This window comes from Cervus elaphus, chromosome 15 (assembly GCF_910594005.1).
Source record: "Cervus elaphus chromosome 15, mCerEla1.1, whole genome shotgun sequence".
Classification (NCBI taxonomy): domain Eukaryota; kingdom Metazoa; phylum Chordata; class Mammalia; order Artiodactyla; family Cervidae; genus Cervus; species Cervus elaphus.
In genome coordinates, this window is record NC_057829.1 from 53,867,703 (window position 1) to 53,884,654 (window position 16,952).

General features: G+C 37.1%; 1 protein-coding gene across 1 annotated transcript; it reads left to right on the top strand.

Moving 5' to 3' along the window:
* The first annotated feature begins 238 nt into the window (after window positions 1-238).
* LOC122709401 (gastric triacylglycerol lipase) lies at window positions 239-14,588 on the top strand. Its single transcript, XM_043926747.1, has 10 exons — window positions 239-302; window positions 3,696-3,804; window positions 4,019-4,136; window positions 5,160-5,358; window positions 6,445-6,554; window positions 8,797-8,933; window positions 10,783-10,929; window positions 12,114-12,185; window positions 12,598-12,669; window positions 14,220-14,588. The coding sequence occupies exons 2-10, from the start codon at window positions 3,703-3,705 to the stop codon at window positions 14,454-14,456; spliced, it is 1,194 nt and encodes a 397-aa protein (XP_043782682.1). The 5' UTR covers window positions 239-302; window positions 3,696-3,702; the 3' UTR covers window positions 14,457-14,588.
* The last annotated feature ends 2,364 nt before the right edge of the window (window positions 14,589-16,952 follow it).

Genomic DNA, 16,952 nt, shown 5'->3' on the forward strand with positions numbered 1-16,952 from the left:
AGGAGACAGAATTTCAGCAGGTGATAAATCAAAAAGAATGAATCTCTAAGGATGTTTTGGAACTATATCCTTTTGCGGGTTTACCATTTATGTAATATTTGACTTGCTGTTTGGCAAATATTGGAGTTCACTGGAAATGCAGTGACTGCATATTTTTGGGAAAGGTCACCCAAAACATACACATGTACACCTACCTATATCTATATATATATATATAGACATATAGTGAGAGAGAGAAGGGCAAAGAGAGTTAGGTTTTTCATGTACCTTCAAGAAACAAGAAGGCATTCAGTTTGGTGACAGTGAGTATGACTCTCTGGTGTTATAAAGTTTATTTAATATACTTCAAAAGTAATGTATCTATATGTGAAATTTATTTCTATCTTAAAAAATATAATTTTCCATTGAACTTTTAAACCTTGATTATATGCATATAAATTTTTTCTAGGAGATTTCTTCTTTTTCTCCTTCTTTGGGGCTTGATTTCATGATTTGGGAAAAGAAAGAGCAAGCAATGCTCTGAATGTGTAACAGGAACAGGCCATATGTCCACTGGGCTCTGTCTCCTCACTGTATAGTTTCTAACTTGAAATAAAACCTGACTGATCTTCAAATCAACACAGGTAGAATGGTACTCTATTCACAATCTCTATGAGAAGTAATAGGAGTTTGGAAAAATATTCAGTTTTTATTAACAATGTTTGTGGGGTCTTCTGGAAAATTTCACTTATTTTAGCAATTCAAATGATATTCAAGGAATGTCTAGTGTTTATAGCTATCAGAAAAAAACAGCTTAGGTTCCTCACAGTTACCTGTCTTGGTATCCTATGGATGTCATTCTCTTTGGTTCTCTCTTTCTCATCTCTAATTGTTTCCTTCCCTCTGCCTTCTCTCTTAGGCTACCTCTATCATTAAAACCTGAAAGCTTTGAATTAAACTCTATACTGCCTTGGTCAAGAGAACATACACAAATTCATTTCTTTAGGAAAAAATAACCCTAATAAACCTTGAAGAGATTCATGTAGTGAATGAGATAGAATGTTTATTTTAATTTTTGATAAAAGATAAAGGGACATAGGTAGCTCTTAAGAATAGTAGGGTCATTTATTTTTTATTTAATTTAGCTGTTAGTACATATATGATTTCTAATAAGTGAAAGCTACTCAGTTGTGTCTGATTCTTTGTGACCCCATGGACTATACAGTCCATGGAACTCTTCAGGCCAGAATACTGGAATGGGTAGCCTTTCCCTTCTCCAGGGGATCTTCCCAACCCAGGGATTGAACCCAGGTCTCCCCCATTGCAGGCAGATTCTTTGCTAGCAGAGCCACAAGGGAAGCCCACTTATTAGAAACCACTTATGGAGCTAACAAAGAGTTAGGTTTGAAAAGTACTGCTAATAGTATGATTAATTTTCATTTATTGAGCAACAAATGCTTATGGAGCCAAGGTTTGAGCAGGATGCTCTGTAGCTACCTTGTTTGCCAGTCATCCTTTTGTTTGACTAAGTCTAAAGCCTTAGCTTACCTATGGGATTTTAAGAGCAAGCAAGCAAGCCCTGAGTCGACCTGAAGTGAAAGGGACTGAGAAATGCATGGACGGTACAGGCAAGAGAGCAAGCAGAGAGTTGGTACCACTGGACTATCACTAGCTTGTACGTTCCTTGAAGGCAGCGAACATGCCATTCCTTCATGTGTTCCTTGGGCTACTATTGTTTGTTTTTTTGTCAAATGATCATGTCACGTTTAGAGCAGAAGACTGCAGCTGTGGAAACTACAGCCATATTTGGATATGATGTATTTGAACAGAGCATAGGGGAAAATATTAAGTCTGAAACTGAAAAAATTACATGGTTGCAAATGGAACACAATGGAGCATTTGCAAGGTAGGGGTGGCAGCAGGGTTATGTTAGCTCAGGCATCCCTTGGGAAAAGTATTCATTAGGAAAGGGGAAGAGTTGATGGCCATCTTTGCAATAGGAATGGAGAGGAATCAGGACACCTGAAGTTAAAAATAGAGCAGTGGTTATTGATTGTCATATTTATCATGTGAGGTACAGTGGGTGAACAGAAGAGCTATTAAGTGGGTCATCTTTGAATCCAGATGTTTTATTTTCTTTTCTTTTCATTTTTATTAGTTGGAGGCTAATTGCTTTACAATATTGTAGTGGTTTTTGCCATACATTGACATGAATCAGCCATGGATTTACATGTGTTCCCCATCCCAATCCCCCCCCCACCTCCCTCCCCATCCCATCCCTCTGGGTCTTCCAGTGCACCAGCCCTGAGCACTTGTCTCATGCATCCAACGTGGGCTGGTGATCTGTTTCGCCATAGATAATATACATGCTGTTCTTTCACAACATCCCACCCTCACCTTCTCCCACAGAGTTCAAAAGTCTGTTCTGTACTTCTGTGTCTCTTTTTCTGTTTTGCATATAGGGGTATCGTTACCATCTTTCTAAATTCCATATATATGTGTTAGTATGCTGTATTGGTCTTTATCTTTCTGGCTTACTTCACTCTGTATAATGGGCTCCAGCTTCATCCATCTCATTAGAACTGATTCAAATGAATTCTTTTTAACGGCTGAGTAATATTCCATGGTGTATATGTACCACAGCTTCCTTATCCATTCATCTGCTGGTGGGCATCTAGGTTGCTTCCATGTTCTGGCTATTATAAACAGTGCTGCAATGAACATTGGGATGCACGTGTCTCTTTCAGGAGAACAGTGTGGAGATTCCTTAAAAAACTGGAAATAGAACTGCCATATGACCCAGCAATCCCACTCCTGGGCATACACAGTGAGGAATCCAGATACTTTAAAACGATAACATAAAAATTTATCTGTATTGTCAATGTTTGAGTAACATTTGGTCTGCCATTTTGAGGGAATTAAAGCAAGTTTTTACATACAAAACAGACAGACTTCCTTGTTTTATTCACAGTTTCAAAAAAGACAACCATTCTGAGTGTTCCCTTTCTCTCCCTTTTCTGACAGATGGTGTATCATTTTCTTAGGGCTGCTGGAGCAATGTGCCACAAGTGGGATGCTTAAAATAACAGAAAATTGTTATCTTGCATTTGTGGAATATGTAAATCTAAAGTCAAGGAGTTTGAAGGGCTATGCTCTCTCCAGAACATATAAAGAAATCTTTCAATGTCTCTTCCTAGATTTTGGTAGTTTGCCAGTAATCTCTTTTGCCCGTTGGCTTCCATTCTCTCTGCCTTCACATGGCCATCTTCTTAGAAGAAGACCATTCATAGAGGATTAAGTGTTCACCCTACTCCTGGATGGCCTCATCTTAACTTAAATTTCATCTAATAACTCTACTTCCAAATGCAGTGACATTCAGAGGTATTGAGGACTTCAATATATCTATGTTTGGGGTGTCAGTGGGAGACCAACTCAAACCATAGCAGATGGTAAATAGCAAATATCTACAAGGGTAGGTTGATAAAATGTCCTTTGGAAAACTAGAATCATGTACAAAACTGAATAACTTACCAGAATAGCAGAAGTACTATAAAAATCTTCTAATTGACAAAGTGATGAGAAACAGGAGAACTATATGACAGATAAGGTAGTAAGTGAAAAATATGTGAAGAAAAGAGCAAAGCAGCTCAATATCATGACTTCATGTTATATTGTAATATTTACCACATGATGCAATAAGTTTTTTCCCCTAATAGGTTGAAAATGTGGTGGCTACTTGTAACAGTGTGTTTCATCCACATGTCTGGAAATGCATTTTGTTTACTTGGAAAAATTGCTGAGAACCCTGAAGCCAGTATGAATGTTGTAAGTTATTCATATCACTAATATTTTAAAAACAACACTTCCAAAGATATTGATGCTATTTGCTCTCATTAATTCTTTTAAAATGCATTTTATTATAAAGCTTGAAATATTTCTTCCTCAAATATATGTTAACAATCTGTAAGAAGTTTTATGATAGGAATCATAAAAATGGCCCAGTAAACTCATGAAGCTAATTTTTTTTTCCTCCATTCAGAGTCAGATGATTTCCTACTGGGGCTACCCAAGTGAGATGCATAAAGTTATAACTTCGGATGGCTATATCCTTCAGGTCTATCGGATTCCTCATGGAAAGAATGATGCCAATCGTTTAGGTAGGACTGGTTGTTGTTCAGTCACTAAGTTGCGCTCCACTCTTTTGCAATCCCATGGACTGTAGCCTGCCTGGGTCCTCTGTCCAAGGAGTATCCTGGCAAGAATATTGAAGTGGGTTGCCACTTCCTTCCCCAGGGGATCTTCCCCACCCAGGAACTGAACTCACACCTCCTGTGTTGGCAGGAAGATTCTTTACCACTGACTCACCAGGAAAGCTTGGGGGGGACTGGAATGAGGGAAAAAGATGAGTGTCTTGAATCTTGAATCAAATACATTCCAGTCAAATGTATTCTAATTATAGAACATGAGATTAAGCTACTCCCAGGGAAAGAAAAATCCTTGAACCACCTTGGACTTCTGAGATTAAGCTGAGGGTCTGAGTGACACCAGATTTACATTGGCTTCAATGATGCCCACACTGGCCCATGATTTTAGTTTGTTGTGCTGGGTGGGAACTCAGAGTCCCTGAATAGCAGACCCACTTAATTAACATTATGCTGAATTTCCTTATGATATAATTTTTCAATAGCTTTTTGAGTTTAATTGGCATACAACCAACTGCACACAATTTAAAGTATACAGGTGCACACATTGTCATCTGAGGAACTATCACGGCAATTAAGATAACAATTTTTAAAATATTCGCCTCACCAAGCAAATTTATTTAATTCTGCTGCTGCTACTTCTAAGTCGCTTCAGTCGTGTACAACTCTGTGAGACCCCATAGACAGCAGCCCACCAGGCTCCCCCGTCCCTGGGATTCTCCAGGCAAGAACACTGGAGTGGGTTGCCATTTCCTTCTCCAATGCGTGAAAGTGAAAAGTGATAGTGAAGTTGCTCAGTCGTTTCTGACTCTTAGCGACCGCATGGACCGCCACCTACCAGGCTCCTCCATCCATGGGATTTTCCAGGCAAGAGTACTGAAGTGGGGTGCCATTGCCTTTTCCTATTTAATTCTAGTTTTCCTGTATTCATGTTTATCTGAGAATAAGTAGTGAGTTCATAATAATTTTCTTCTTTAGGTCAGAGACCTGTTGTGTTTCTGCAGCATGGTCTTCTTGGATCAGCCACAAACTGGATTTCCAACCTGCCCAGCAACAGCCTGGGCTTCCTGCTGGCAGATGCTGGTTATGATGTGTGGCTGGGGAACAGCAGAGGAAACACCTGGGCCCAGGAACATTTATACTATTCAACAGACTCCCCTGAATTCTGGGATTTCAGGTAAAGAAAGAGAGAATTAAAAATAAATATTGAGTTAAAAATCATCAGTATTCACTGTTCCAATCCAGTCATGTCTTAACAAGTCACACTTCAAGTAGGAGAAGAAGGAAATCCTTTGATTCTAATCTACCTTTAGATTTTTCATACACCTCATTCCAAGGGTAGTTTTCCTCCTAACTGTGATCCCAGTGCCCACTATTACGAGATTCCCTGAATCTGCTTTTCTACCAGGATTGAGCAAAATGAATAAGCAAGGAAATTTGTTGCCCTCAGCATATTCTAAAGGAACATCCATATGGATTTAAACCCAGCTGGTGTTCATGGACATCTCTCATCAGCAATAATAAAGTGGAGGGGGAGACAATGAAATTCAGACACCGTGGAGAGATTATCAAAGATTTTTCTCCTACTGGCCTTCTTGTGCCTTATTTCTGGGAATTACTAGTGGAAGTGGAGAACAGAAGAGAAGTTGGTTGATGAAGCTGAGGCACAAAGGTCCTCTAAAAATACTAGGAACTGAAGGGAAGTTCATCTGTCCCAAGTGTAGTGAGGAAGAGGAAGACCGAGAGGAGAGGAGGCTAGAGATGCTGACATGCCCGGATCAGGGTGGGCTGTGTAGGTCATGGTGAGGGCCTTGGAGCTCATTCTGAGTGTAATGAGAAGCCTCTGAAAGGTTTTAACAGGGGAGGGGCATAGCCTGTTTTCATTTTCAAAAAATTATTCTGGATAACTTGTTAAGAATAAAATAGAAAAATTATTCATATTACATGGTAGTAGAACGCTAAGTACAAGTCATTATTAAATCTGACAATCAGGTTCAGGGATGGAAGTAGTCCCCAACTACAAATACTTTGGTGTTTCAAACTGGATAAAACTGCAGATATCATACTGTGCTATAGAAATAATATCAGCCCTTTACAGGAAGTCACCCCCAAAGAGCCCCTGACACTCAAATAGTCTGTAAGCAGCAATATTTAGAGCATCCAGTTTTCTATTTTTCAAAGGAAGCTTTAGCTTAAATAGGTTTGACTTGTGGAAATTATAACAAAGATGTGTATTTAGTTAATTTTGTCTTTTTCTTTACAGCTTTGATGAAATGGCTGAATATGACCTTCCATCCACAATTGATTTCATCTTAAAGAGAACAGGACAGGAGAAGCTACACTATGTTGGCCATTCCCAAGGCACCACCATTGGTAGGTAAAAGCAAGTAGCAAGTAGTGTAGTTTATATAGATCCTTTTCCAGTGATCATGCAGGCATGTTGGTCTTCATGCTTGCTAATTGCTTTCCATTCATTATATAATGCAATGTTTAAAACAGCCCTCTGTTATAAGGCCATTATTATTCCTATTGCATGTATAGGCAAACTATATAGTGGGTGAAGAAATAGTTCGTGTAAGTGATAACTTAGTTATTATAAGTAGGGTAGCTCAGATCCCAGTTCAAGCAATCTGATACCAAACCAGTGCCGTGAACCCTTGTACCACATGGTCTCTGGTTAGTTTATTTCTTTCAGTCAACCCTATTTATAGGTCTCATATAACATATCCTAAGGATACAGCAAAAAAGTGAATAGTTTAAAATCTCTGTCTTTTTACTACTAATAGTCTAGCAGGTGGAGGCAGAGAAAAAGATAAGTAAAATACATATGATGCTAGATAATGGTAGCATTTTTCTATGAAGAGAAAAATAAATCAGCGAGTCACTTTGGGGAGTATCAGAGGGGTGCTTATGACTGACTCCTATGCTTTTATACAGAACATGCTGGACATAGCTTAACCTTTTCTCAGTGATACAGGGTTATAAAATTATTGCACTTAGCTGAAATGCAGAAATTTCCTTAAGATTTATTGAGGTAAATAGAACATTATGTCCTGATAGAAAATAACTCCAATCTACTGCCCTTTTGAGTATTTAAATTTTGAACATTTCCGTTCTTCTTACTCACCAGTGGACAGTTCGTCATCATGTCACCACACTCATAAATTTCAGGAAGTTGTTTCTTCTGCCTTCTAATTTACGTCAATCTGCTGTGTACATGAAGTTTAGTTAAGTATCCTCGATAGAATTGCATCTAAAATGGGATTAGGCTTCTTTTGAGACGTTGCCTGTCCTGACCCTCGATGGACCCACTGCCACCCACTGTCAGCAGTGTTACTGCTAACACTCCAGCGGGAGGGACTGACTCTCCTTGCGAATGATTCCTGCCTACTCTGGGTGACCCGCTGGCTCTTATATTCAGAGTTAGGAAGCCAGGTAAAGAACTCCTTGACAAACACAGTGCTGTTGGATAGAATGTTCTTTCAGTGAGATAGGCTGGATATTACTGAGTTGCATAAACCTGAAAAGTGGGTTTGTTTTTTTTTTTCGCTTTATTTAAGTTTTGCACATCTGAAAAGTTTTGTTTCAAGCTGTTCTTAAGTCTAGTCAACATGCCATTATTAACAGTAAGGAGAGATTGTCCTATGAAATTCAACTGTAAAGAATTTAAGTTAATAATTCTTTGATTAGAACCCAGTCTATTTATATGCTACTGTTCATGAAAACAATTAAAAGCAGATAGGGGCTGAGAATATTGTATACAAATATTGGAATTATCTCAGCTACTCATTTTTTAAGTATTACTATGTGACTAGTTCCTGGTAAATATTTTACATGATTCAACTTAATTATTTTCTAAACAACCTAAGGAAGTATTCATCATTATACCTATTTTTAGATGAGGAAACTAAAACTTTTAGAGTTTAGGTGTCTTTTCCAAGGTCACAAAGCTAATAAACCACAGGACTAAGTTTCAAACTCTGTTTTGACACATTTCAAATTTGTGCTTTAACCTTTCCACTTATATACCTTACTCATGTTAAATGTTAATTATCTCATTGTTATAAGATGATATAATTTTAAGCTGAACCAAACCTGCTGTAATATAAATTATAACACTTTTATTACCACGGGATTATTCTAAAGTTGGCCTGGTTTCAAAAGTCAGATAAAAGAGTTAAACGTAACTTTGGAAAAGTTCTAACCTCATGTCCAGGGCTTCCCAGGTGGCTCAGTCGTAAAAAATCTTCCGGCCAAATGGGAGATGTGAGTCAGATCCCTGGGTTGGGAAAATCCCATGGAGAAGGAAATGGCAGCCCACTCCAGTATTCTTGCTAGGAACTCCCACGGACAGAAGACCTGGTGGGCCCAGCACATGGGGTCACAGGAGCCAGACTCAACTTAGCAACTAAACAACAACAGCAAACCTATGTCCCCAGCGAGAATCTATGAAAAGAAAATATACTAAAATCTGACCATTTTGTTGATTTCAGGTTGTCCCAGATGGCACCCTTAGTAAGTCCAAAGTAATGATGTCATACTTGTAAAACACATTCACGCACATACACACACACACACATCCCTACCTTTACACATATTCCTTGTTCTGTTTCAGGTTTTATCGCCTTTTCTACCAATCCCACACTGGCTGAAAAAATCAAAGTCTTCTATGCATTAGCCCCAGTTGCCACAGTGAAGTACACCCAAAGCCTCTTTAACAAACTTGCACTTATTCCTCACTTCCTCTTCAAGGTATGTGATTCCCTTTAACTGAATCTAAGATATTGAATTGTTTGTGGATTTCAAAGTGATAGAAAGAGAACAAACAGCTGGTGGACCATCAAGTTTATATCCAAGAATGGAAATGAATGTGTTTATACTACATCTTGAATAGCACTGACCATGTTCGAATCCCCATTATAGTTTAAGAGATCCCCACTTTTTTTAAATTCTCCATTTCTTTGTGTGGTAGCAACACCTGGGAGCGTTTTTGCTCCTTCATGGGTATTTCTTTACCAAGTATCACCACAAGTCTTCAAGGCTGTGTTTCCACCCTCAGCCTGGGGAAGAGGAGCTAAAAGCAACACAAAAAAATCAAATAAGATACCTAAACTACCCAGTCCATGAAAAGTGGGAAGAGGAAGAACAGGAAAGAAAGGGAAGGGAAAGGAAAAGGAGAGAAAGAGTAAGACAGCAGCGGTGAAGTAAAGCAAGAACTTGGAGACCCCGAATCAAATACCCTTGGTTTTCCAAGTCTTATTCCTAAGAAGTCTTCTCTCTTTAAACAGGGATTACATAGGGTAGTGGAATAGATTTCAATAAACTGTAGATATAATGTAGGCATACATGTTAGGGATTTAATAATCTTTCCTTTATCCAAAATTTAATCACCAACTTCTCCCACCCCCTGAAACCAACACACACATACACACACATACATACACACACACACACACTCCTTTAGGAGAACAGTTTGCCTCCAGCTACAAAATTTAATGATGCCATTTTTTTCTATGGTTGTGTGCTATTCATATTTTTTTTCACTCAGGTGTGTGCTGTTCATTTTTTTCTCGCTAAACTAACACAGGTGTCTAATACCTAAAAGATTTTTACCTGCAACATTATTTGTAAAACTTTTACTCAAAATGTAAAATTGTGTGATGACCCTGAATATATTAACTGGCTGCACTGATTCAGAACATGTTTACTTTTTACTTGTATTCAGAATTTCTGACAGGGAGTGTAGAGAGGGGTTTAAAAAAAAAAAAAGCATTAGACCTTAAGTCAAAATCTTGAGGCTTGGATCAGGATTCTAGCTGCAATCCAGTTCTCACTAGACCAAGACCCTGACTATTTATTAGCCTTATGTTCTCCTGTATAAAATGGGGATGACATAGTACAAACTACCAGTAATAAATAAATAAATCACATGGATATAATGTCCAGAAGAGAGAAAATGGTCAATGGTTTATAGTAGCTTTGTATGTGTATAATTTTGAAACTTTGGGTGTAATTTTGAAAATATGGAGTCACTAAGTCGTATAACTGAAACTAATATAATATTGTAAGTCAACTATACTTCAATAAAAAATAAATAAAATTGTGGTAGCAAAGTGTCAACCTTCCTCAAGAACAATGAGGGTGAGTCCTTTCAATTATTAAGCTACCAAACCTCTTTGTCTTTTTAATGTTTTCATGAAAATATGGCTTGAAGTCATCCTTTTCCCTGCTGATTTTTTGTCATTTATTGCTGAAATCACACATCTTGGAACTTAGTTTTGATACTCTACAATGTTGTTTTATGATTTAATCCCATAGCTCCTATTACCCCAACTAGACTGTACCTCTTTATGCATTACACTTTTCATCAGCCAATACAGTTCTCAATGCAACAATAAATATCCAGTATTCATATCTGCCCTGTGCATTCCACATCTTTATCATTGGATTTCAATGAAAGAAAGTGTTTAAACTTCCTAAGACAACATATAGAAATATTGAAATAGACATTATAATATCTATTTCTGCAGTAAACCAGACAAATTAAGAAATCTTTTCTGCAGCTTGTTTGCAAATCTGTAATGATGCTTTTATTTTTCAGATTATATTTGGTAACAAAATGTTCTACCCACACAATGTTTTTGACCAATTTCTTGGTGTTGAAGTGTGCTCCCGTGAGACACTGGATGTCCTTTGTAAGAATGCCTTGTTTGCCATTACTGGAGTTGACAATAAAAACTTTAACATGGTTTGTATGCCCTGAAATTTCTATTCTGATTATTTTGAGCAACACTATTAATTCCTTGTCTTATAATCACTTAAGAATGGTACTTTATTAGAAATAGGAGTCACTTCAAAATTCTGTCCAATATGCAGATAAGCCCAAGAGAAATCACAAGTCATGGCCCCTAGTTTTATAGCCTCCAGGTTCTTTCCATCACCTCATTGTGCCCTGAGGTAAACAGCTTGTAGAAAAAACAGAAACAGAAAATTTGCTACTCACTTCTGATCACCTGAAAATTGGTGCGACATTTAAATTCTGTGAGGTGAGGTACTGAACCATGTTGTCAGGTTCCTCTCTAGGAAAAATATGTCTAGATATTGGATAAATATTATTTAAAATATTTTGATGCTGACAGTCAACCCTATACACTTTTCAAAACTTCTTTCAGAACAACTTTTTATGTAAAATCTTGTCCATACTCTTTACCTTCTATTTCATTTGCTTTGCACCAAGTGGGTGTTTAAAAACACATACAACCTAATGCAGTATTGAAAAGAAGTTAAAAATATGGATTCAGGTTAAAAGCATAATTCAGCTCCTAATTTTGCAACACACTTGAACTCCTTCATTTTGATTCCTTATCCATGGAATGAGTCGTCGTGAAGAGTAAATAAGCCAACATATGTAAAGTAGGACTGTGCTCAGTCATGTTGGATTCTTTGCAGTCCCATGGACTGTAGCCCGTCAGGTTCCTCTGCCCATAGAATCTCCCAGGCAAGAATACTGGAGTGGGTTGCCACTTTGTATCCCAGGGGATCTTCCTGACCCAGGTATTGAAACTGTGTCTTGTGTCTCCTGCACTGACAGGCAGATTCCTTACCATTAGTGCCACCTGGAAAGCCCCAACATGTGTAGCTCATAGAACAAAACAATCTAGCTCATAGTATATCACATTTTTCATGTTTTGTATTATCCATTGACAACTATTCTCACTCAAAATTGTTTAGTTCAGTTATACATCCTTGAAATTAGTCCATATAATCAGAGTTTGCAAGCCATAAAGTGATGTACGACTCTTTTGCTCATATCCTGCCAGTAATGCTGCTGGTAAAACTTGATATGGATCAGATAAATTTAAGTCTTAGGTGTTTTCAAGAAACTGAACGTATATCTAAGTGTGTCTGTGTGCTTATGTGTTTGCTTTCTAGAGTCGCTTAGATGTGTATATAGCACATAATCCAGCAGGAACTTCCGTTCAAAACACCCTCCACTGGAGACAGGTATCATTTCAAGCTGTTAAAACTTTCTTGTGGGCCTAAACCATCACCAATTTACCTAAAGCAAAGTCTTAAAATAGTCTGTCAAAGATTCCTAGCAGGGGATTTTTCTGGCATGGGACTACCAGGTGAAATGATCAATCCATGTGAATGAAAATCCTATAAAAATAGGTGGTTTGAGTAGCAAGAAATAAATGAGTTTCATGACTTGAGTGGCAATAAAAATTATTTCAAGCAGAGCTGCATTTAAACTTGAATAAATTGTGCTGGAGAATTCATAATCTTTATTCTTGGAATGAGAAACAAATAAATATTTAAATTTAAAGTAAATTACTTGTAAAGGTTGGTATGTTATTATTCACATAGCCAAGTAACTTTTTAGAATTTCTTAGTGTTTTTAATTTCTCTTCATTAGGCTGTTAAGTCTGGGAAATTCCAAGCTTTTGACTGGGGAGCCCCATTTCAGAACCTAATGCATTATCATCAGGTAAGCATTTTAAGTAGCAGTTATTCACATTTTGAAAGACAAAGATATAAAAGGTTAAAGATGAAATTGCGATAACTTTATATGTATTTTCCAAAGTCAGGCTGCTGTCCAGACCTCACAAGTCTGTCTAATGCCACGAGGGGTGATAAGTTCTGGAAGTTTCTTATTGCAGTCGTGCGGTACCTTGAGGGCAGCTTGAATGAGCACAGGCACTGGAGCTTGAAGGCCCAGGGGAAGAATCTGGAACCATCAGCACCTCAGATGCTGCCTTTGTTCTGGGCTCTTAACGCTAGTAACCAGACTCCTTCCTGGGCGGGGGAGGGGGTGAAACACCCACTCCCAACTCCATGCTCCCTGCAACCAAGCCAAACACAACTCAGGATGGTTTCAGCTAACTGGGGAAGTGATGATAATTTAAGATCCAGAAGCTGGTTCTGGAAAACACTTCTAACAGTGGCATATGAGTGAAGAAAAGTGGGTTTATTTTCATGGATATTCTCCACACTTTTCCCTTCTATCTAACATATAAAGAAGCACAATGAAGTGTTAAAATACTACGAAAAAATTACATATAATAAAACATTTCTTTGTGAATTGGTTATTACTTAAGGGTAAGAAATTTTAATGTATTGAATCAGAATTCTTGAGAATATCATCTTTAAAAACTAACAAAGTTTCTGCGAACAGAGGGAAAATTCGTAGTGATTTTCTTGTCCCATTGGTCTGCTTTATGAATGTCTTTAAAATCTGTGTGAACGGTGATTTTATTGAAATGGGGCTACTGATAGATTTTCTAAGAATTTGAACCTGTATTTAGTAAAAATCAGGCAAGTATTTAAAATACAACTCATTTAACCAACTGACTACCTTTCCAATGACTATACTGGGAAGTCAGACAAAGTAAAAATAAATGACTTAGGTCATTTTGAGACGCTTATACCTTTTGAGTCTTTAAATTCTTAAGATTTAATTATGAAACTGGGTCATGCCGCTTATAACAACAAGGATGGACCTTGACAATATTATGCTAAATGAAATAAGTTATTCATGCACAGATAAATATTATATGATCTCACTTAAATGTGGAATCTAAAACATAAAAAAAACTGGAACTAATAGATAGAGAAAACAGATTGGTGGTTGCTAGAGGCATGGGCAAAATGGATTAAGGTGGTCAACAAGTATGAACTTCCAGTCATAAAATAAGTAAGACCTGGAGATGCAATTACAGTGTGGAGACTATAGTTACTAATACTGTACTGTACATTTGAAACTTAAAAGACATTAAATCTTAAAAATTCTCTCTTTCTCTCTCTATATATATGTAAAACTGCACACGGTGGTTAGATGTTAACTAGATTTTTTGTTGTCATCATTTCACAATGTATGCATGTGTGGAATCACTGCTGTGCCTTTGCAACAAATATAATGTTATATATAAATTATATCTCAATTTTTTTAGGTGATATCTGATTTACCCACTGAATAAGTATTGAGTTTAAAGTGCATTTACTTATGAAAATTCTGATTGCTTTCCTCTTGTGTTTTAGCCCACACCTCCCATCTACAATTTAACAGCCATGAATGTCCCAATTGCAGTATGGAGTGGTGGCAATGACCTGTTGGCTGACCCTCAGGATGTTTATCTTTTGCTTTCAAAACTCTCTAATCTCATTTACCACAAGGAAATTCCAAATTACAATCACTTGGACTTCATCTGGGCAATGGATGCACCTCAAGAAGTTTACAATGAAATTGTTTCTTTAATGGCAGAAGACAAAAAGTAGTTTTGGGATTAGAGAATTATTCATTTACTTTTTCCAAAATAGTTTCTTCTCTCCCACATGATTTCTGTACTGTTTTAAATGCAATGCTTCTTTCTGTAATGTTGACTTTCAAAATATATTAGCATCAACAAACTTTTCATTGGTCATTTTTAATTGAAAAAAAAAAAGCTTAAAATTATTTTTTCACTTGGAAATGTATCTAGAAACTCTTGAGAGACTGTGATCTCAGGGAGGTGAAACTTCTCTTTCAATCCTCCCACTCGGGTTTCTTTGGGTTTCTTCTAAACTCCAGGTAGACAATGAGCCTTGAATCATGAGTGTTGCCAAGAGACAGTCCTGGGGTTGACTACTGATGCCTCTTTGGCACACTTGGAGATTGAGTAGATTGTTTTCTATCATCTTCTGTTGCTAAAGCTTAGTCTCTTCATTTGTGCAGTGGGGCTATCACTTGCTCTTTTGACTGTTACACTCGATGAAAAGGCAAAGTAGACTGTAAGTTGAATTGAGATTAGCTCACTTTCCCTTTCTAGAGAGAAAAGAACATAGGTAGGTTAGGAAGCAACTGGCAACTCCAGTTCAGGAACTTGGGCAGTAATGGATTTCTTAACCTCAATATTGTTGATGTTTTCGGACAGATTTCTTTTTATTGTCCTGGGCATTCTAGGATATTTAACACCATCCCTAGGTTCTACTCACTAGATGCCTTGAGTACACACCCTCCCTGAGTTGTGCCTCATATAGATCTCTTACTTTGCACCATCATATTGTTGTTCACATTCCTCTCCAAAATTTGGTCTAATTTATTTTGGCTTTACAAGTATGTATTCATGTTCTGGGTATAACTCACAGGAAGATCAATATTTCTGAACTGTTTATGATCTAAAACTTATTAGATATGATGCAATTCATATTTTTAAAAATCAAGATAATCTAAAATTAAAAGATGCTAAACATTACCTAGTTTAATCCCCATCATTTTCCAAATGAGGATATTGAATTTCATAAAGGTTGAGCACTTTAATAAAGGATATATGATTGGCATTGTCAGAGCTGAAATCCACATATTCTAGTTCAAATACTCTTCTGCACAAAGTTGATTACACAGCTCTGTTGCATTTTCAAACTACATATTTCTAGAGTTATCAAAGAGGGGAAATGGGACAAGGTGATGCTTAGGATTTTATAAGTATTACTCAGAGTAATATTGGATGTCTGAGTTACTAGGCTCTACATAGACATCTAGTAAGGAGAAAATGCCAGTTGAATGGGAGTTTTGTCTGCTAGGGTGAAAGAAGGTAAAAGTAGCTAAGTAGATATTAGAAGGAGGGAGAAGGAATAGAGGTAAGAAAAAAGTAAACAGTGAAAAATATTAGAAGATATAGGAAAGGATTTGTGCTTTCAGATGCAAATCTCATCTGCTTTGCTGTGTCTCAGCTGGTCATTGTTGCAGCCCCACTCAAAGAAATCAGATCACAAAAGCCATGTATAATCTAAACCAAACAGGAAAAAGTATTTAAGGCATACAAAGAGGATGCCACTCTAGAATTTCCTTTTGAAAATAGCACTTAGGGAAACAAATTAAAATATAGATGAGAACTGTCTGCTTAGGTAATCCACCCTAATTAGTTTTCAGATGGGTTGCTCATAATAACAATGAATCCAAAGCCTCATCAAAGATATCAAATTATATCTGAAATAAACTATAGGCAAGTCAACTATATATAACATATATATAACTATATATATATGTTGGTAACATAGCAAGGTCTACAGTAAATATGGATCTATCTTTCAATCTCAAAGCATTGTGAGGATTTCTGTATTCATTTTGAACAACTATCTGTTGAATGTCTTCTCTGTTCCAGAGAGTTTAATATAATTGATACATGATCCATGATAGCACTCAACTAATATGACCCATTATTACTTTTATAACTCCTAAGCACTATGTATTAAGATCATTTTGTTGTTGTTCTTAAATACCAGATTTAATAAAACTTAGCTTTAGGCTGGACTAACCTACTTAGCGAGAAGTTCATAGAACAGTAACATTAAGTGTACTGTCTACTGAACAGCAGACCTCATGACCTTCACACTTCTCTTGATCCTTAAAACCCATAGGGATAATGTGAAGGCAGACCTAGATGAACATTGGACATACAGTGTATCCATGTCACAGTGAGGATTGTTATGCTTAGGAAACCCCTAAACTTATGGGGAGAGGCAGCGAGCAAACCTATCTCCCTACCCCCAAGAGATATTTTCTTTATCATATTGGTCAAGAACCAACCTACCTTCTATCTTGGAGAGAGCTATTATGGCTGTCTTTCAGAGCTCTTAGCTATACAAATATCCTTGGGGGAAAAATCTAGGAAAAAACTAATCTGAGAAGTGCAGAAATATCCTGGAAAATATTCTTTCAGTGTCAATCTTTAGTGTACATCAGAATCAATTGAAAGGTTTTACAAACACAAATTGCCAGGACTAACCCCATGT